Here is a 22202-nt window from a genome sequence, read left to right on the forward strand (position 1 = left end):
ATTTAGCAGTTATGATTTGGGCATAAAGCTATGATTTGGATATGAAAGCTGGTATCTAACATATGTTGTGGGAATCAATTTTTCATCTGTCTCCTATGGTTTGAGTTCATATGCAGGATTCTTCATTTCTGTGCTGTCTTTCTGAAGCTATTCAAGGGTGGCTTCAGTGACCTGAAAACCGGCCGAAAGGCTTTCTTGGACAAACTTAAACAAAACCACAGACTAGCTAATATTTTGTTTTCAATCTTTTTTTTTGTTGTTGTTGTTGTTATTTCCAAACAAAACCTCCTTCCCCTCACAAACAAGGGAGACCTGATCATTCCAAGGACAGAGGCCTTGGAGGGAAGACGAGGTGCCACAGGCAGTGGAGGGCACTCTGAGCAAGTGCTGCGCTGTATGCTGGTTGTGGCACGAAGGGTACTGTGCTGCTGCTTCATTCTTCATGCAGAACATAAAAAGGAAGATCGAGGCCATCAGCACCTATAAAGATTTCAAAAACCTGAAAGGTTTGCTGTAGTGTCTGTGCTGTCTGGTGGGAGCATTTTGCATTGCACTAATCTTGGGTCTTTTATTATTTTAGTAAGCTTAATTTTTGTTCCACACACTTGCAAAACTGTGACACTGTGTTGCCAGTGTGGCAGTGCAGTTCTGGTGTTCCTCTAAGCAGCAACCCAACCAATGACAAATTAAACAAAAGCTACAAATGTGGCTTGGATTGAGATAATACACGATATGCAGATGGTAGTCATTACTAAGCCAAAGTAAAGCATTATTTCTGTTAGCTGTTTATCTTTGAGTGAAGGCAGAAATCTCATTTGAAAGTCTTTGATTTATTTTTCTTACAGGGTTGTTAATAAATGTATGAATGCTTTATGTTACATGTGAAATGACACTGTGACCTGTAATAATATTAATGTAATCATTGCTATATTTTATTATAAAAAAAAATTACAACTAAATATAAAAGCCTAGTCTGTCTGTAAAATCTACTGGAAGCTCCCAGATTTTGGACTGGAATTTCCACTCTCCAGTATTTTTAGTGTTCTTTTATTTTCCAGGTCATCTGTTCTATGGAGAAAGAAAATACAGCCATCTGGGAGATTAGCATATATATTTTATGAAGCAGAGCAGAGCTCTCTCTTTTACTGACTCAGATGCTGAAGACCCAGTTTCACAGCCTGCCTCCTAGCTGGCACTGCACAGTTCATGAAGCTTCTGTTGCCAGTGGCTTACCTCTCTCCTCTGCATAAAGAACAAGCCTACATTGAAGTGATGTTGGCAAAGCAGTATGGTTCTGAAGTGGGAAAAAAAACCCAACACCACAGTTTGGCTTCACAGGCATGCAGAGTTAATTTATAATGACAGAAGACTCCATTTGTCAGTAAATCTTACATTGTTTGAGGAGAGATTATCAGAAATTTATCAAACAAATCTGTGTACTGGCATAAGAAACATCACCAGAGTGGTGTATATAGTTACACCTGTGGATATAACCATGGAACACAGCTGAGACATATCATTTGAAACGTGTGAGAGCCAAACGAGAGCATTAGTGCTGAGTTAATTTAAGATGCACTATGAATTACCATGGTACTTTTTCTTCTTTCAGGACATTCTGCTTCTTCCTAGCACAGAGACTAGGAGCCTGGATTGCCAACATTTTGATATCCAGTGTAGATTTATAACTATGGACTGGCATAGTGGTAGCATGTTGTTATAGAGCTGCTGAGTCCAGTGAGGAGAGAGGAAAGGCAACCACTGAGAGAGTAGTAGTTAATCAGTTTGCACAAACATCTGGAAAGGACAGGGCAAAAGCTGAGATGATAATCCTAAATTTATACAAATAATGGAATTGAATAAATGGAGTACTTTCTATAGCTTCTTGAAACAAAGACTGGGAATAGACTGGCCTTTTTTTTTTTCTTTCCTTTTTTTTTTTTTTTTTTTTTTTAAATGTAGGTGCAAAAATGAGCCTGAATTAAAATCCTGGGGCTGAAGTTCCCAGTTTTGGGCAGGTTTGAACTACATCCAGAGTATCATCTGCCTTTTGCAGGTTAGACTCTCCTTTTTAAACATGATGTAAGAGATTCTGTATCCAAACAGAAGCACTGAGTTTGTATTCGGACTTTGACAACTGGATCCATTATATGTAGAATCTAATTCACATTATTCAGATCTGCTGAATAACAATGGGAACATATACAGTCTCACTAGAATATGCAGAAAAAAAAAAAATTTCCAGTGTAGCACTTAGGCCATATGTGTGCCAGAAGGCATGCACCAGTTTAAAAATCTTTCTGTATCTTGCAAATGCTAAAATCTCGTATTTCACAGACTGCATACTGACAGTCTTTAATGTTCTTTTCTTCTGCCTTTTAGCAGGTACTGAAATATGAACTTAACATTTACTGACTCTTCTATATGCCATAATATTAAGAACAGCTTTCCCAATCTGGCCAAATCTCTTCGTTCACAAACCGGTCTCTAACATGGCTGGTAAAAGATGCCAAGAGAAGTCTGTGGGAATGGGAAAATCCTATCATGGCTCTTCAGAGCATTTCCCTGGACACTCTCCCAGCTCCAGGCACTGGCTGCTCTGGGCTTCCTAAGCCAGTCACACCATCTCCCTAGAAACAAAGACAGGAACGGTTGGGAAAAAAAATATTAAAGAAAAAAAAAAAAGAGGAAAGAAGAAGAAAAAAGCAAGATGTCTTTGAGAAGCAAAGCTGTGTACTTCGATATCAAGGCGTTCCACAAGATGGCAGGGTTCTGTCTCGTCAGATCACTACACCCGGCAACCCCAGCCTTCACACAAGTAATTTTTCTCCTATTGTAGTTTTCACCACCGGTAATACAGCTTGGTACTTCAAATCTATCAGTGCTCCATAGCAGTGATCAAAGTAAGTGTCAAACAGCTGAAAGACAGGAGGCCTCTATTTTCTTATTTCTCACTCACAATTTTATATTACAATGTTTTAAGCACAATGTTCACATAAAGCATAATAATTGCCCACTGTGTGAATTAAATAAATATTTTTTTTTACAGAAAATTATTGCATGCAACTAGACTGTTTTAACCGGGGCCAGTAACATTGAGATTCCATCTCAACCAGCTATTATTTGAACTCCCAAAATCATAAATGCAGCTGCTTGTTACCCCTTGGCTTCATGAGCAAGACAAGGTATCCCAGCTCTGGGCTGTGGCTGAAAGGGCCAGGTCTGCTGTCCCTTTCCCCTGTCCTGTCCTGCTTCCCTACCTGGTGCTGTCTTCAGCAACTGTGTGTACAGTCCAAACACAGGTCAGGCCAACATAAAAAACCAGTTGAAAACAAGCTGCTGTTACTTGGCAGCCGAGCTTTTGGTGTGAAAAAAACGAGCTGAAATGACTCTGAAGCCAAACAGTCACTACTGCTGCAATCAGGAAAGCGGGTCAAGCATGTGACAAGGGGCAGGGAAGTCCCTTTCAGCAAAAGAGTAATATTAGATAAGCTTATGCTAACCATAAAAACACATCCTTAAGTAAAAAAAGAATAGTGGAGAGGGTGCATCCTCGGCTCCCACTGGCAGGAGGAGATGGAGACGCAGGAGCAAATCTGCTGCTCATTTCTTAGACAAGTTCAGTTGAAAACTAGTGCTGCAGCAGGATCAAATCTTGCTTGTATCACATTGAAATGTTAGTTCCGGCCTCAAGTAGATGTATTTTGCTCTTTAAGTTATTCAGTTCCCTGCAGGATTCTCTGCAATACTTGTTACTAAGTTTTGGTTGGGTAGAGGTGTTTTTGCAGAAAACAGACAAATTCAAATATTTTACAAACAACAATAAGGATTTTGAATCATTTCTTACACTCAAGAGCACATTGTTCTTAAGATCTTCATTGTTGTTTTTAAAGCTAAGAACCCCTGATGCTTCCAAAGTGCAGCAGCACATTACTAACACAGGGATGGATGGACAGGCCAAGCCCCACTACACAGAATTTAAGAACTATTAGCAGTTACTCTGTACATAAAACAAATGTTTCACTAGAGAATGAAGATTAAAAAAATAATAATAATCATCTAGCAGAGAAGAGTTGTGTGACTCTATTTACAAAACACTACAGAAAAAACTAAGGCAAAGATATTCTGTAACTGGGAAGACATGGTGTGTGGTTAGGGTACCTGGGATTTTACACTGATGCATGAACTGATACTTTTCATTCTGCTACTGAAAATTGAATGAGGATTTTAAAGAAAACTGGATTGAAATGGAAATATCCCTTTGGAAATAAAATACCCCTTTTCTATCCCTAAGTGCAAACAGATTCTGTTCACAAGATCTGATGATCTTCCCAAGATTTAAAATTTTGGAAGCAGGGAAAAGGAATTTTTATCTTCAGGGCCAAGAAGGTATACATATACCAAGAGTGAGAAATCAGTTATGTTGTTTACCTTTTAGTACAGACATTTGGCAGGGATGTACCCAGGTTAACCTCGTAAAAACCCATATATACCTGTGCCTAAGTACAGACCGAGTATGGAAGAGTACGGAGTGTCAACAACGCCTTTCCTTGCCCCTGCTCTGACTTGGCTTCTGGCCTAAGCTCCCGCTCCAGGGGGGAGACTGCCCGGAGCCGCGCGGGTGGCTGGGGCGCCGGGGCGGTAGCGGGGCGGCGGCCCAGGCGGGGCGGCAAGCCTGGCCGGACGGGCAGCCCCGGCGACGCACGGCCCGAGCCCTAAGCCGGCACTCACAGGACAGGCCGGGTGCGGGGGCAGGGCGTCCGTAGGCGGCGGAGGGGCCCCCGGCGTCGGGCACCGGCCGCGCCAAGGGACGAGGGCCGCGGGGAGGGAGCGGCGGAGCTGGCCCGGGAGCGCAGAGCCGCGGCGGGTCCCGCTGCCAGACCCGGGTGGCCCCGGCGCGGCGCCATCGCCCCGCCCCCCGGCCGCAGCGCCCGCCATCGCCCCGCCCACCCGGCGCTCCCCAACCAATGAGACGCGGCGGGGGAGGCGGGGCTTGGGGCGCGTGCTGACGGGCGGCGCGAGGCCCAATGGCACGCGAAAGCTGACGCGGCGGGGGCCAATCAGGAGGACGGCGCTGAGCGCGAGCGGCCGCGGGCGGGGCGGGGCGGGGGCGCGGGCTCCCCCGGGGGAGGGCGGCGGTGACGGGCGGCGGCTGCGGCCAATGGGGGCGGGGGGGCGGTGCCTCGCCTGCCCTCCCGCCGCCGAAGCTGCCAGAGGGTCAGGTGGCTCCGGGATGCGCGGCCGCGGCGGCAGGCGGAGGCGGGCGCGGAGGAGGAGGGGGGGGCTGCGGCGGCGGCTCGGCGGCACGCGCTGCCTGCTGCCCTCGCCTCTTCCCGCGCTGGGCTGAGGCGGCTCCGCGCCGGGCCCCCCCCCTCCCCCGGCGGCACCTGCTGCCGGCGGGCGCCGGGCCGCATGAACAATAGGCGGCGGTACCGGCCCCGCCGCCCCCCGCCGCGCTCGGCTGCCGCGGGCGCCTCCCCCTATGGAGCAGCCTCGCCATGGAGCCCCTCACAGAGCTCAGCCAGGAGGGCGCGGGCGGCGGGGAGCCGCCGGGCGGCGGGCCGCTCTGGACCGCCGTCTTCGAGTACGAGGCTTGCGGCGAGGACGAGCTGAGCCTGCGGCCGGGGGACGTGGTGCAGGTGCTGTCCCGGGACTCGCACGTGTCCGGCGACGAGGGCTGGTGGACGGGCAAGATCGACCAGCGCGTCGGCATCTTCCCCAGCAACTACGTGAGCAGCGGTGTGCAGGGGGGCGGCCCGGAGCTGCGGACCCGCTACCCGCCGCCCCCCGCGATACAACGTAAGGGGTCTCGGGCCCGGGGCGCTGAGCTCGGTGCGGCGCCGCGCCGTCACCCGGCGGGAGGGAGCCGAGGGGAAGGCCCCGTCCCGCTCCTGCTGTGGGACCGGGGATGGGGGGTGCTGGGGCCGCCGTGAGGCGACTTGGGGGGGACCGGAGGGAGCCGAGACTGCCGGAACCTGGAGCATCCCGGCCCTTCTGAAGTCCCGGAGGGAAGGCGAGACATCCGCCGGCGCGGAGGGAGGCCCGGCCCGGCCCTTCCGTTGACCTGCCGGCAGCCAGGACCGCCGCGGCGGGAGCAGCACGGCCCGGCGGGGTCCGGCTGGCGGCGGAGGGGGAAGGGGCGAGGGGGCCCGGCGATGGCTCCTGGCGCGGGAGCGGAGGGGGCTGCACGGCCCGGCCGCTCACCCCTGGGGATGCCCCAGACCGGCGGCCCCGCTCGGCTGGGCCTGGGCCGCCCTGGCCCTGTGCTCCCGTCCGGGTCCCTTGCCCACCCGCAGCCGCATTCCTGCTGCTCGAGTGCCCTTCTGTCTTCCAGACTAGCGCGGCGGCCTCCGGGAAGGCCGAACCCAGCGCGGTGTGTTAGCGTTTCACCGGCGGCAGGAGCAGTTTCCTGTTGTTAAGTCCTGCGTTTCCAGAGGCTGTGAAATTTTCACCAAACGACTGAAGCCTGGTGGCTAGGCAGAGCCACCGGCGGGTCTGGTGACTCCCCTTTTAGCAGTATCCTTAAGGACGTTGCTGGATAGGCAGCCGTTGCTTTCTGCAGAGTCGATTCACTGATAATAATTTTTCAATAGCTTGCTTTCTCCTAACCAAAAGCTTATTATTTCTGATTTGAAAATTCGTGAGTTGCCTTGTGTTACCAGGTTTCTCCTTAACCCATTTTCTTCTTGCAAATTCTGTTCTAAAATACCTGTAAATGAGTGTTATCCACGTTTGGATGTCTGGGCCTACCTGAGGGTTGCTTAACTAACTTGTGATGCTGAAGGCACAAAGAGATTGGTTTGTTTCTGTCAACTTCACTGCAGTTTTGAAGCCTTTGTTGGAGTCAGAGAATAGGGCCATTTCATCTCTACATTTTTTTTAGCCACTATGTACAATTGTGGAAAGAGAAACACTGTGGAATGACTGTTTCTAGATCCTGTTTATCTATCACTATTGACAATTCAGGCAAGAGTAAAGCTCTTTTTGGAGGGACAGAGAAAATCTTCAGACTAGTGGGCTTTTCTAGAAAGTAAATGGAGTAAAAGGATGCTTTGACCTATCTAGGATGTATCTCCAAGGAATACAAGTAATAGCTTTTTTCCTATTCTATATTCCACTTGAAAGCATTCAGGTTTCAGTAATTTGCAAGTATTGCCCTTGGGATTGTGAAGGGACCAGGTTGGGCAGTGGTGGTGCTTGCTTTTATGCTGGAACAGTATAGATAACTTATTTTCCCCTCCCCAGATGCAGAAAAGCCTATGAATGCATATTAGGTCTTGCCTTTGAGAGGTAAGAGATCCATTTCTACAGAACTTCTTGAAGCCTCAGCTCCCCTCCTGTTTTGACTGTTAAGTGAAAGCTTTGTAGCTGTGGATTCTTCTGTGTCACTTTCTATGGTTTGATAGTTCAGGACCAGTTGTGGAGTTGTACCTTTCCCCTTTATCCTTATCTTGCTCTTCTAGTGCCACAACAGGACTACACTACTTCTGTTCTCTCAGGTCATCAACCATGTGTTCATGACAGTAGAATGTGTTGCCCTCCAATAAGTTTTTGATATGCTAAAGAAGTACATTTGTTTTCTTAAAAAAATAGTGTAATTTGGACAGGGGGTAAAGTTGGCTGCTGTTGAATTGGATTTTCAAGTTTTATGTTAGAAATCCCTTTGCAAGGAATTACACCCACTTTTAGAGGTGGTGCTGTTAGCTTGATAGCCATCTAGAGGAATGGACTTGTTGGACTATGAACTATTACAGTTTTGCAGAAGTAATGCAATGTGTCATTCCAGACATACACCCCAGCACAGAAGCTGGTTTTAGTTGCTTTCCTGAAGTTTATTTTGATGTTTGATGGAGGTTTGTGGAGTCTTAAGTTCTAGGGGTTCTGCTTCCACAGAGAGCTGCAGTAGTATAGCTAGTAATCTCATGCTGTCTGTTGGCCATCCACACAGTGTGCTTCTTACTGTAGTGGGGGTGCTGTGGATATTGAAAGTCCTCTCTGGAGGCTTTCAGCAGTTGGCCAACTTGGAGGACCCTCATCTGCCCTCTGAGCTCTTACACACTATGGACTAAATTAAACAGCTTGACCATATGGTACAATAAATACTGATTAAACAGCAGCTACTTTGCACTTGTCAACATGGCCACTGGTTCATGGTGTACTGGCTCTGTAATTCCTTGTCAGTCCCCAGAGGAATGGTAGGACTTCAGTTCTTAAATTCTAAGGCAAAACAATGCATATTAAACATTCCCATTGCCTTTAGTCCTTTGCAGCATGTCTGCCAAATTAAACTGGAGTTTAGAAAAGAGGTTAGTGTGTTTAGAAAGGTGAAGAAAAACAAGAATTTTGTGCACTAATATAACTGAAGAAACCATGAAAACATTAACATGAAGATACTAATTCAACACAAAATATCTCTTAAAAAAAAAACAAAACGAAAGCAAAGCAAACTTTTCTAAAGGTGAAGAGTTTTTCTGATTAGGCTGCCCATGAGGGTGAGCTAACCAGTCTGCCTTAAAGAAATGTACGTTTTCTAAGTGAAGTTAAGGTCGTGCATGCAAATAAAAGAAGCGTATCTTTGCAGAATAACTTGCAATGTAACACTTTAAATTTCACCTGGAAGCATAAATCTAACCATTTCCTGGCCCAGACTTCTGGTTCATTTGTGCATCCAGCAGGGCTATGTTTTTTTCTGAAGTACAACGGGGGACGGCGTACGGAAAAGAGTTTTGCTTTCCCAGCCTTCGGCTTTCCTTATCCCATCTCCTTCTGCTTGTCACCTTCCTGTCGCGCTTCTGCTCTGCACCCGCAGCCTGGTGGGGGGGCGGTGGAGGGGCAGGCAGGGCAGGCAGGGCGAGGGGGGCGGTGGAGGGGCAGGCAGGGCAGGCCGGGCAGACCGGGCGCTGCGGCCGGAGCTGTCCCTTCAGCACCGCCGGGTTTGCGGGCCCGCGGGAACCGCTTGCTCAACGTGCCATTAACGCCTTCTGAATCCCTGGAATGCCCGAGGGAAAGACTGGCGGCGAATCCCACCGGAATGTTGTGTGTCCGGAGTTCGGAGGATGGTGTGTCGATCTTGCTTTGTGGCTTATGTGTTTGTTTGTTTTCAGTCTTTTAATTGACCTTGTCCCTAGAAGGAGATTAAGTGAGCATTCTGCCTTCTACTGACTGAAGGTGATGGGACTTAGCATTTGATTTCTTTAGATATTTTATCAGTGAGAATTACTAGACAAGCTCCATTTCTATGATCCTCAGTGTCAGGATAGTCTCTTATCTGTAGTTATCATCATTGCAGTCTTGTTCTAAAATGTCATTGTATCTGGTTAGAATTTACTCCTTCATATTTTCTAGTAATCTGTAGCTCATGAGCACTTGAACACCAAGGCTGCTGCTGTAGGAGTAAAACCTTCTTTGTTGTGTAAATACTTGAAGTTCAATGTGTTACACAAAAGATGTACTCACAGTACCAGACAGATATATTATTTTTTTGTTCTGCCCTTTCCTCCTTTCAGAAGACTTTCATGATCAGTTTTCTGTCTTGTTTTCCTTTAATCTTTTGTTCATGGAACACTAGGAAAAAGAGAACACAGGCATCCTTACTACATTGTCTAAGGATTTGGATTTATTTGCTGTACTGTGTAGAAAGTTTAATTATATTCCTATATGTAGTCAACTTGTAGGTCAACTCATAGGTTTGACTGACTTAAAAAAATAAGTCAGACTTTAAAAATCATGTTCATGGAAGATAGAGCTTAATAAAAACAACAACAACAACAGAAAACCAAACAAAACTGCCTCCATTTGTGCACAGCAGTGTTCATATTAACTCCATTCAGTTTTATGACATCTTATAATATAGGCGTAGGAAAGAGATTTGATTGGAATAACTGAAATACTTAAGTGGAATCTAATCCACTCCCTTGACTTACATGACAGCCTAATTTCTTTTAAAAGAAGTGGAGAGGTTCATGTTTACAATCAATAAATACAAAAGTCAGTAACATAGCGCAGTACTTTGAATTAATACCTACATCAAGTAAGTCCATTACAGACTGAACTTCTTTTCTGCTAGACAAAGCAAGGGAGCCATGTCAGGTTTGGCACTTCAAATGCAGGAGAGTATTAAAAGTCTTGATGACTTTCTGCAGAAAGCCTACCCCTATAAATTCAGCCATTTCAGCATGTTTTGGTCAGTATGTGTTTTCCATTCTACATCAGTCAGTATTAGATGGGTTCTTTTGGCCATCTGTGAGCATAAACTATATCGGGTACAGTTGTACAGGATACATTTTCTCAAACCTTTTGCTCCAGATGCAGTTTCTATGCTGAATTAAGACATCAGCATCTGTAGATTTTTATTATAGAACACCAAATAGCCACCAGTTACCATGGCAGACTGTAAAATACAGCTGTGAATGCATGGGAAGGAAAAATGATGAATCTGTTACTTAATGTAATTTCTGTACTAAAAATGCATTATGCATTAATAAAAAAATTTTTTTATTGCTAGCTCTGCATACTCACTATGTGGTCTGACCCATCTGCTGTTGGTAGTGTCAGAATTGGTTAGCAGATCTCTTGGGGGGAGCAAATTTGCAAAGCTTGTAGAGATGGGGAAGAATAAGCATGATTTGGGAAGGACTAAAAGATCATTAGCCACAGTTGAACGTCTCTTATTGCAGGAACAGATGCATTTTATGTTGAATTTTAGCTATGTCACACTAAGCACTGTAGTGAAGATTAGTCTGTGGGTGTGTTTTTTTTCTTTTTTGGAATCTCATACTGTCATTGAGGGCAGGAAATGAGGTTTTATCCTTAAGGGGGTGTCAGTTTTATAAGTGTTCAAGTGTGTTAAGAGAAGGTTATTTTATTAAGTGTGTCATTCGCTACCATTAGGTCAAATTCATCACCATTCACTGTGAGTACTTCATACAGGTTTTGTGATACTGCAGGATCTGTTTTGCTACACTATTTGGCAATGAAAGATTGTCAGAAGGGACTGCTGCTTTCATTTGTCTTGTTGTGGGGTGAAAATGGGTCCTTCCTCCAAGGGTAAGGGTGAGCTGGGCAACATGGATCTACAGCTGATGTACGGACTGCATAGTTGCAAAATGTTTACATCTTTTTCTTTCCTCTTTCCCTAGTCCTGGAGATCGACTTCTCAGAGCTTGTTCTGGAGGAAATTATTGGCATAGGGGGCTTCGGAAAAGTGTACCGAGCTGTGTGGATAGGAGATGAGGTTGCTGTCAAGGCAGCTCGCTATGACCCTGACGAGGACATCAGCCAGACCATTGAGAATGTCCGCCAAGAGGCCAAGCTCTTTGCAATGTTAAAGCATCCCAACATCATTGCCCTCAGGGGTGTGTGTTTGAAGGAACCTAATCTTTGCTTGATCATGGAGTTTGCCCGTGGAGGATCACTAAATAGAGTGTTGTCTGGTAAAAGGATACCTCCTGACATACTAGTGAACTGGGCAGTACAAATTGCGAGGGGAATGAACTACCTGCACGAGGAAGCAATTGTTCCTATAATTCACCGTGACCTGAAGTCCAGCAACAGTAAGTGCTACACAGTGAACAGCCAGGGTGCTGGGATAGGTTTTTTGAAAGAAATGGTACAAAGGACAGAGGGGGGGTAGTAATGTTAACTTAGCTTTCCCTTCTTGTGAACCACTGTATCCTCTAATTCAATCCTAGAGGGGTTTATTTTTCAACAGTATGGTGCTATGGACCACAGGCAATGTGTGAATGCTTTTACTTTGTAGAAGCAACTTAAATGAAATGCAAGAGCAACTACAAATGGAGCGTGCTTCTCCAGTAGTTCATATATATATTCAGTGTCTTAGTTATATTGGCATTTCAGCTGACTCCTGTACGTTGGGAAGTCTTGTTGAGCTCAAGATGTGTATTCTCCTTCCACTTTTTGGAAGGATAAATGCTCCTTTAGAACCATAAATGCCTCCAAGCTTTCAATTTACTTGCTATATTGTGCTGTTTGGATGAGATGCAAGCCTGTTTTCCTTATGGGAGATTTGACCTGTCCTTGTTGAATTGAAGCTTCTTAGGGCTGGTGTTAAACAGTAAGTTGGGTAAAATGACATGTCCCACTGGATTCCCTTGTACACCCAGAACCTTAGCTGATGTTTGTGGTGCTTCACATGGAATGCTGCGGTCGCACTAGAGCATGGGGACTGTACTTTGGTAGTTACGATTCTGAAAATCATGGTGAATACCTGCTCTGTAATACTAAAAGCATTATTGTATGCCCCTTGGTTATTTTGTAGTATTAACTGTTTTCCCAAAATGAAAGTTGACTTGAAGTCAAATGCATGCATAGAACATTACTTAGCAGTGTTGGAAGCAAACTGCTGCAGTGGTTTAAAGATCATCCCCTCCTTTCCTGATGCCTGCATGCAGCTGTTTAGCCTTTCTTGCTGCTCGTGTGTGTCCAAATGGCAAGAGCAAATGCGTACCTGCACATTGGCTGCAGTGGTTTATATTGGTGTATTAGTATGAGCATTCATGGCTTGAGTTAATAAGAAGCACAGGGAACTGAGTGTGTGGGATGCAAGCCTATGTTCTCTCTTTTTTTTGAAGGCAGTAACATCTAGTAAAGAGGTCTGACAGATGGAAATTTTAATATCTTGAATAGATTCACTAGAGCTAGTGTTAACCATTAAAATGTTGTAAATGTCCAAGCCTTACAGAATCTTCCTATGGTTCTTTGGCCTCAAATCTTGTAGTGAATTGACAATAGCTTGTTCTGAAGGAAAGTATTATTAACTGTTGTTGGTGAGTTTGAAAATAGGGACTATGAGAGATTCCAAATGAACTTCTATGACAGTATTCTTATACAATTAAAGTTTGCTTTTTTGTTAGAGAAAGGCAATGTTAATGTCTATAAAGATCTCCTAATATCTAAACGTTCCCCTTCCTTATACATATGACAGTATAAATATGGGCATATTGGTAAATGCTGTAAAATGAAGGATTCACTGGCTTGGTTAATGGATGACTGGCTTAATCTGTGAATAAAGAATACGTGCCTTTAAGTGTTGGGCCTTTCCTCCTTACCTAAGAAAAGACTTACTGGCTTGTTTTGCTAACAGGCCATTAAGACTTCATTGCTTACTACTATCTGAGCATTTTTTAAGGTTTAAAGTGAAGGTAATTTATAAGATAAAGAGCTATTAGCTCCTGATAGTTCACTGTTTTATTCTGACTAGAGACTGCTAGTTTTAAAAGGGAAATGTATCAACCTGAGAACCAGCCCAACTGGAGGGGACACCAGTGCCCAACGTCGCCAACAAAGCGCAGATGTGGATGCTTGCACCAAGAGCGCATGTCTGTTGTCACGGTGAATCAGCAGTACACAGGTGTCCTGCACTGTAAATTGCCAGTGAGAAGTTGAGGGGCTTGCTACATATATTACTAGAATTTTCCTCATTTGGGAGGAAGCAATAATAAAGGAAGAATGAGTGGGAATGGCTGTGGAAGGTTTCAAAGAGGTCCTATGTTTGGAGGGAAGAGGTAGTGGATTTACGTGGCAATTTTGACCAAAGATACCATCAGATATAATACAGAAATGATAGATACAGGAAAATTCTAGCCCAGCTGAGTCTGCAGAAAGCAGTATTATATTTGGGGAACTAAATACATGTAGGAGCTGGTACTGAGGGTAGGACTTCAGATATTTTATGCAAAATTCATGGTTGTGCAACTGTTTTGAAATAAGATGTATTAGTAACCTCGAGTATGGGCTTGACATATTACAACAGCTGTTTAGTTTGGCAATACAAAAAGAGTTCTTTGTGTGCAGTATGGTGGAAGAGAAATTAAAAAAAACTGAACTGTTTTTAACATTTGAAAATGTGTTCTTTTCTGGGTATGTCTATAAAGTGAATATAAGTATTAGATTATTAAAGTGGTGGGGCTTTTTTTTTTTGGGGGGGGATGACACTGTTGGTCTTTTCTGTTTGTCATTTTTTGGTTGCATTTTTTGTTGTTTGATTCCTAAAAGAGTATACCATGTGTACCTGCACCTAGACTTAACTCATGGTTATCTGTAGGATAAACAACTTAACCCAAGTCATGTCTTTCCTGAATACTCTGTCACTGTGTCACTGAAATCCCCTTTCCATTTTTTTCCTCATGTTGGTTTTCTCAATTACTGTGGATTTTCTAGAACAGGTTACAGTGTTGGCTTTGTGTGAGTAGAATTCAAGCTTGTAGCATTTTCTTTGCACAAGTTACCACCCATGGAGAGGCAGTGTGTCTCTTGGGAAGGAATAACTTCTGCTTGCAAGTGCTTGGAAAAGATTCTTGCAGACACATTTCTTTCCTAGTACTGTAGAGCTCCCATGAGAGCATCAGCTGTATTGATCTGATTGGTGCTGCCTATGTTTAGTAATACACAGTGATTTTCCTGCATCTCATCTTGCCTTCCAGCACCAGCTGGGACCTGCGCTATCTATCTGAAGCTGCATGATAACTTACTTTGGGAGTTGGGGAATAAGATAGGAGAGTAAGAAAGAACAATGTTGTCTTATTTAAAATCAAATTTTCTACTACAATAGAGGAAAAACAAAGATGCCTTCCTTTCAGTGATCTGCCTGTATTTAGGCAGATAAAGAATGCATAAGGATAGTACTTAATGATTAAGCTTTTAAGAAGGTCACATTACGTTTTGAACCGTAAAATAAGTCAAGTGGGCACCCTGATACAAGTCTAAGAAATCACCCAATTATATAAGGATTTGAAAAAAATATAATCCTTCTTAATCTAAACAGTTGCAGCTTTGTGGTATCAAGTAGTAGGTACCAAAACAATGCTCAGAATAGTTCTCAACATTTCTGATGGAATAGTAAAGAACATAAGATTTTGGTTGCTTTGGGAGGTGACTTTGTCTTGTATAGGGACTGAATTTCAGACGATTATTTGAAAATTGCAGGTGGTGTCTTTTTCTTGAGATTCTACTTGTCAAAAAAGCACACTCCAAACCAGTTGTTTGTTTTCCTTTTTTTAAGCAAAAAGGTGTTCCATATTTTTTCTTCATTTTCCCCTTTTCATTATCATATGTTTGTGTTTGATGCTTATACATTTAGAGTGTAGTAAGAGCGCCCTGTACATTTTGAGAGCTGTGTTTGTTTGAGGCAGATTTTTATTGTAAATCTTGGAGGTTCTGAGGGCAGCTTCTTTCATTACTTTGGAATACTATCTGGAAGTAGAGCTCTTTATATTAAGATCTTTGCAGAACAAATCACATACCCAAGGTTCTTATTTATTTATTTATTTATTATTTTTAGAAACCCTGAAATCCTTATTTTGCTGAGTGCCAGTTCAATTGGCAGTAAACCTGGTAGGCAGGCATTCTGGTGGCATTACCAACTTGTGTGTTGGTACATAACTACACAAGAGAGGATATAACCCAGGAAAACCATTTTTTCCTGCTGTCTGAGGAGAGAGGTATTTATCTCTTCTGCATTTGATTCAAGAGTTTAAATTTATTCCATATGAAAATTAATCTTACTGCTCTGACAGAATCCTCTCTGGCATCTTCTCTTCATCTGGTGATACTGCTAGGCTTTTCCTCTTCAGCTGCATCTTGGTCCTCCACTGACAGTGTGTTACAGAACTGGTAGCAGGCCTTTTCCAATGTGAAGGCTCCTAAATAATCTAAATGCTGAGCTAAAGAAAAAAAAGCCACTAGGAATTTCCATTGAAGTCACCATCACTGGGTTTAGCTGAGCTCTTTAAGAGTTTCCTTTCTCTTGTCACTTGTTTGTGATTTGAGTCTCATTTAGGGCCAGAGGAAGGTGCTTTATAATGCCTAAGATCAAAAAGAGCAGTCCTGTTCGTTTTAGTGAAGTATTGTAAAGAATGAAGCTGTTTGTTTCTATTTATCTGCCAATGTTAGATATGCCAGAATTGCTGTAGGAATAAAGGAAGAATGCCAGTTAACTAATGCTGCAGGCAACTAGCAAAAGCATATTTGCTCTTTTTTTTTTTTTTTTTTTTTTGACTGGCTCAGCAAAATGCACTTGTTATTTGTGATACGTTGAAAGATTTTGCTGAGGGTGTTTGTGCCAGTTAGCAAAGTGCTTTTGTAGGAGTCACCATGTTTGTGTTCTGCAAAATGGCATGGTAGTTTAGCAGTAAAGTGACATGGCCAAGGTCAAAGAAAGAAGTAAAGACAGAGCTCAAAATAAACCTAAACAATTCTAATTAAGTCAAGTCAGTAGTTCTTCCTTTCTAGTTCTTTGAAGGTGTTCACCTCTCCTACTTTGTGGACCAACCACCAAGGTAAGCTTGTGGTATCATGTGATTCAAAGCTCTAGCTTTCTAAAGAACTCCAAACTCTGCTCTAGCGTTGTTTATTTTTTACATGTAATTGTTAAGCCTTTTTCTATTAATAAAAATGCTAATAGAGCTGAGTTTCACATGATCTCTGGACAGCTATTCCTAATATTATTGGTTCTTTATGGTGTGTGTTTTTTTTTAAAGTAGGGGCAGAATTTAGAAGCACGGATTAACTGCAACTAGTTCAAATCCAACCCAAGGACAGCAGGACTTGACTGTTACATATCAGTCTTGATAACATGTGATTAGTTACCTCATTCCTTGTTGCAGTGTTTACATCTCAATCCATTAATAATTGACACTCTTCTGTTGGTGTTTTCAGAGAAGGAGAAGTACTTAATGTAAACCTCTACCTCTGTCTTGCAGTGTTGTAGTAGAGAGCTCTTCCAGGGTCCTCTTAAAGCATGTTGGCAGAGCTGCTTGGAAGTCTGCACTATTATTGCTGCTTCTGGTACTTCACTGTAACTTGCTGACTACCTCTCCAATGTTGTACCTTCTATCAGAACGTCTTTATTTTGTCAGTGCAGTTAAATGAGTGTGGGTAACGCTTCATTTAAAAAGTATAGTTGAACTATTTCAGTGGCATCTGAATGCTTCACACTCAGTTCATAATGGACCTGGACTTAGTTGAGTGGTCCCTTGTCCTGTCAGAGGAAGGTGATAAATATGTGAGATCATGGGGTTTTTTTGGGGATAACAACTGTGAGATTAATTTTATGCAGATGTTTTCCAGGGAGCATAAAATCAGTATACCTCTTTTTGAATCTAAACAAAAGTCTGTACAGTAGAAATTGAGGCTTTCAAAGAGCCTGAATATGTCTAAGTTTAAAGAGGACTTTTCAGGTTCTGCCCTTAAGCAGTTACCTGATTCTATAGACATGCTATATGATATTGCTAATAGTGCATAACTCCTGGTTACTTATTTCTCTGTCTCCCCAGGGTATTAGCTTTTGTGCTGGTATCTTGGTGACTTGCAGATAAAAAAAAAGTCCTAGTAACTAATTTTTTTGCATTTAATAATACAATGATCAAATTCATGCCAGCAGTACTACAGCTTTTTGTTGAACAGAATTAAAAAATATTTTTATCTCATGTGTTATTAGTTCAGAAGATGTAAATTATGCCTGCAGGTGATGCTAACTTTTAAGCTAAGACATCATTAATTCACAAAACTAGGGTGGTAGTTTACTTTGGGGTTTTTTTTGTTCACCATGTTTAAATTAGGACAGCTGCTTTTCTCTCTGAGAGGTTTGACAGATGCTTTCATGATGCAGTCTTATTTTCAGTGTGTTTTAGTAGATTTCTGAGAGTTCCAAAACAAAAATACAACTCCTGTAAATGGTTTATTGTAGTTGAGTATGAATTGATGTCTTCGCTGTTAATTGCAAGTCAAAAATAGAAAGACTTATTCCATAAAGTTTTATGTCCATAAGAGCACTTTGATATTCTCCTGTCTACACCAACTAGCAAAAATCCAGCTTCACAAATGGAAATCCCTATATTTCTAGACAAGGATGGAAAGAGTTCCTCTGATTTTTAAGAAGTGGAATTGCATCTAGACTTTTAAAAACCTAGCCAATATACTTTTAGTGTTTTTGGGCTACTCCATATGTGATTTTGCAGGGTTTTTTCTGCTTCTAAGAAAAAAATAAGCAAGAACAATGACACTGAACACTTTCGCCAAATTGTGCATATGGAACCATAGAACAGATATGAGCAGAACCAAGCACCATCATGCAGGAGGTGTACCTAGGCATCTCTGTGCCACTCCCATGAATTCACTGTCTGACCATTTGTGACAGAGCTGGGATAAATGTGTTTCTCTGAACTTTTTAAGTTTTGAGTTAAGAGTGAGAACAGCCTTGTTGTGGGATTTCCGGGAAGCTAGAACAAATTTTGTTCAGGTCCGCTTCTTGTATGCGTGTTGCTCCCATGTTAATAAACTTAATTAGAATTTTGAGATTTTTGTCAGCAGCTTCACTTTTGCTTTTCTCATCAAGCAATTCCTTTCAGAATTTTAAAGTACCCAAAAAAACCTAATTCACTCTTAAGGCATCAGAAGTCATGCGTAGTCTTGTGCTTTGAAGTGGTAACTCATCACCCAAGATGATTTTTTTAATGTAAGTAATATCTCATTTTGAAGATGGCACATATTCCCTGATGACAAGACAAGGAAAGGCATAAGCTGTTGGAAAGAACACAGCATTTGCACGTGATTTTAAGAACTGCTTTTTGGTACACGTTTATTTTCTGATTCTAGGATACTTTCAGTTAGCGTTGGTGTGACTTTGATTTCCAAAAGGTTGCCAAAGTGGAGTGACATATCTGATAATTGCTTCTTAATTGTCCGCCTGCTAGTGGAAAGGTAAATCCAGCCTTCCTCAGACCTTTTCCTTTTTCCAGATATGAAAAAGAATTAGAAACAGAACTGCATGCCCTAAGAAGAGAAACTTCTCGCAACATATTAGGATTTATAGTTATGTTGTTTGATTTGATTTCATCAGTGATTGTAGGATCAGGCAGAAGAGGATTTGCTCACATAGAGTAAATTTTTGGGTCCCAGCCTGTAGAAGAGTCTTTATGACAGGCAGGATTGTGCAGCATTGTTCAGAGCTCTCTTCAGAATGAAGCAGCCAGAGGATAGACAGCCCTCCTATGAGCTGCTTGTGTTACTGTTGCTCACAGCCCTTCTACTCAACCTTCTAAAAGCTTTATTATATTACTCAAGCATTTAAAACACCATTTTTTATTAAAATAAAAAATACCCTCCCAAAAATGCCAAACTTTATGTAGTGCACATACAGATTCTATATTATCTCTGAAATTCTTTGAGCTTTATGTGCTGAACTACTTAAATCCTAGACGATTTTTAGAGCTACAGGCCAAGCTCCTAGTGCTGTACAACATCTCCCTCCAATGCTTCATCAAACAGGCTTCTGGAATTTTCTTTGGCTGTTGAGAAATGTTAAGGTTTGCTGTTTATGTTACAATTGGAAACCTTCATTTAAAATGTGAGCATAGCTTCAACCTTGTTGCTCTATAAATTTACTGTTCAGATATGTGACACATGATAGTGTGCCATTCTGCCACTAAGACTTTGCATATTGCAATTACTGCTGTCCTTAAGCTGGGGATTCCTAGGGGGTTCTTGAGGTAAAGAAGTGCTATTATGGATAATTGCTGCAAAGCTGGTATGTGTAAGGGCAGTGGGATGTATGTGAACTAGGTCATGTGGTCCACTTCCCACAAAAGTATTACAGTATTTACTATTCTTTCTCCTCTTAGGAAAGATGTTAGAATAGTTTTTTATTACTTTTGACTTTTATTCTTCAAGGATCCTGAAAATAAGAAAGGTCTTGTCACTTCAGTTAATAGAACTAAATATGCCTAACTCTGCTTGAAGTGTTATCAGTCTTGCCCTTGGATTTCTCAATTTGCTTTTTCTTGTTTGATGTTACCAGGTAGTTGCATAGTATATGGCTTTGATGTTTATGGTCATCTGGTAACTGGGTAATATCCCTGATGCTACATCAGGGCACTGTGTAGTCACTTAAGCTCTTGAATCACGGAGTGAGCTGGGTCAGAAGACTAACAGAAATCTAACACATCAAAAAGTGAACAGCTTTCTGTTAGCTTTGCTGCATGACCTATTATCTTCCATGGACTTTCATGTGCAACAGTGCAAGGCCTAGCCTCTTTCTCAGCAGCTGGCAGCTTGTTCTGCTCAGCTTGAGGTAAAAATGCAGTATTCAAGAAAGTCTGAATTTCACTGTTGTCAGCTGTAGCTTGGTGTTAATTGTACATCTCGGAGCCTTTAAACATTTGTTCTGATGAATGGAAATACATCTCTCTTCCTTTTCCTAAGATTTATTTAAGTATATGATTTTAAAAAATGCACCACAAACCATAAAAGGAAAAAAGGAAAAAACAGCTTCTGGTGTGGTTTGTGCTGCTGCCTGTGAAGCTTTTATGTCTTTCTTACTTTCTAGATTGTGGAGTACCAGCCTACTTCAGGAATGAATGATGTTTGGTATTATTGACTGTCTCATAGCAGACTGCCAGTGCAAAACAATTCTGCACTACTTCTTTCATAATGAATTTAATGTTTGTTTGCCTGGAAATGGTTCCCACTGAACCAGTATTATTATTAAATCTCTTTTCAGATAGTCTCTTAAGTGACACTTAATGAATGTCATTCATGTCATTCTATTTTTCCCTTTCCTTTTTTGTTGTTGCCCAATACTGTTCTTGGTTTGTTGCAAGCTTTCAAACTGAGATGGTTTGGTAAAGCACTGTGTGGGTTACAGATAAAATTATATTTTTTCCTTGAAGCATTTAACAGATTATGAAGAGTAAGATAATCCATGCCTGAGATACAAGGTTGTTCCAATGTAAGCAGCATGGCAGGATTTAATGCAAAACTAGAGCTGAACAGCTCCATTTTTCTAGGAAACTCACGAAGTGTTCTCCAGAAGCATTCAAAGTGTTCTGTACCAGATCACTAATGTGGTAAGACTTTTTTTCAGCTTGGCTGGGTGAAAGGATCGATTCTAAATATATCGTGGCTCTGGAGACCTTTCCTATGCCCTCCCCCATTATACATTAGCTCTTTAGAGCTAGTGTGCTGCACGGCTTAAAATCCAAGGACTGCTGTGCTGTCACATCCATCACCTCCTCTAGGTTGATAGAAGAGGACAGTTGGCCAGCTTTATGGATTTGCTGAACTCTCACGCATACCCAGTAATGAAAAGGTTTTACCACCAGGTGTATATATGTATTTAAATGTGTTGTTGCTGGATAGTTAGTAATAAAAGAGAAAATATTTGCTTGTTACTAGAGACAGTATTTGTATTCTTTGTTTTCCTTTTAAGATGTTAAATTTTGAGTGAGTCTTTAAATTCTGTGCTCTACAGGATCTTATGCAACATTTAGCCTTCTGCACCACAAACAAACACTAGAGTAAAGATGCAGGCTGCAGTCCTACTGAAATGAACGGCACAGTACCCAACACAAGGTAGGTAAAGGCTGCATGCAGAAAGCCCAGACTCGGTCCATGTACAGAGCTGCTAATCACTCAAAGTACTTTGAATGCAGGATCAAGAGCAGATTGCTCATTATCTGGATACTTGTGAAGCAAAGCTGTGCAGGCTGACTACGGAAGATAGAGCTAAAATTGCAAATTAGATTTTGGCAAACCACTACAATATGAGGTCTCATTTTGGAGTGAGTTTTTTAAATCCTTTCCCAAAATCTTAGTTCTGTCCTTAAGGCAGTATGCCCGTGTACTGCCAATAAGACTTAGTTAAAGAAAAGGACAACCTGGCAAGCTCAGTCCCTTGTCCCCTTTGCAATAACGCTGCTTTTTTTGACTTGTTAGGTAAAGGGCAGACTTAGTAGCTAGATTCTGGCTCTCTGAGACCAGGACTCTCAGTGCAGTGGCATGAAGCAATATATTAAGGCTATTTTGTTATCTTACATTCAGTATTTCCTACCATCATTGTCTGAGCTGAAATGTATCTTGGGAAGCTTTGCTTATTTGTGGGAGGGGAAAACAGGATTGGAACAATCATAGGAAGTTCAGTAGATCCATCGTCTTCTATGCAAAAGCATTTTTGTTTGATCTATGAATACATTCCTCCGTCATATAAGGACTGTTAATTAAACTATAGGACTGTGATTAATATTTGCTATTACTATCATACCTCCTAAGTAAAAAGACTGAAGATTTCAGAATGCGTTGTGTTTCCTGAGAGTACAATGTAAGTTTTTATTCACTTTTCAGTTAAAAGCCAATATAAAAAGTAATAATTTGCTCATGCTAGAGGCAAAAGTTTCTTATCTCATTTTTCGGAA

The 22202-nt window shown here is 42.3% G+C and overlaps 1 protein-coding gene across 2 annotated transcripts in view; it reads left to right on the top strand.

Moving 5' to 3' along the window:
- Positions 1–5380: 5380 nt before the first annotated feature.
- Positions 5381–22202, top strand: part of MAP3K9 (mitogen-activated protein kinase kinase kinase 9) — a 63288-nt gene continuing 46466 nt past the window's right edge. For both annotated transcript variants that reach the window (XR_007889685.1, XM_051621292.1), the window contains exons 1-2: positions 5381–5796; positions 11136–11549. Coding sequence is in view for 1 of the 2 variants with exons in the window: in XM_051621292.1 (XP_051477252.1) it covers positions 5496–5796; positions 11136–11549 (715 nt within the window). In the remaining variant the exon portion in view is untranslated. The remainder of the gene's footprint in view (positions 5797–11135; positions 11550–22202) is intronic.

This window comes from Apus apus, chromosome 5, assembly GCF_020740795.1.
Source record: "Apus apus isolate bApuApu2 chromosome 5, bApuApu2.pri.cur, whole genome shotgun sequence".
Lineage (NCBI taxonomy): Eukaryota > Metazoa > Chordata > Aves > Apodiformes > Apodidae > Apus > Apus apus.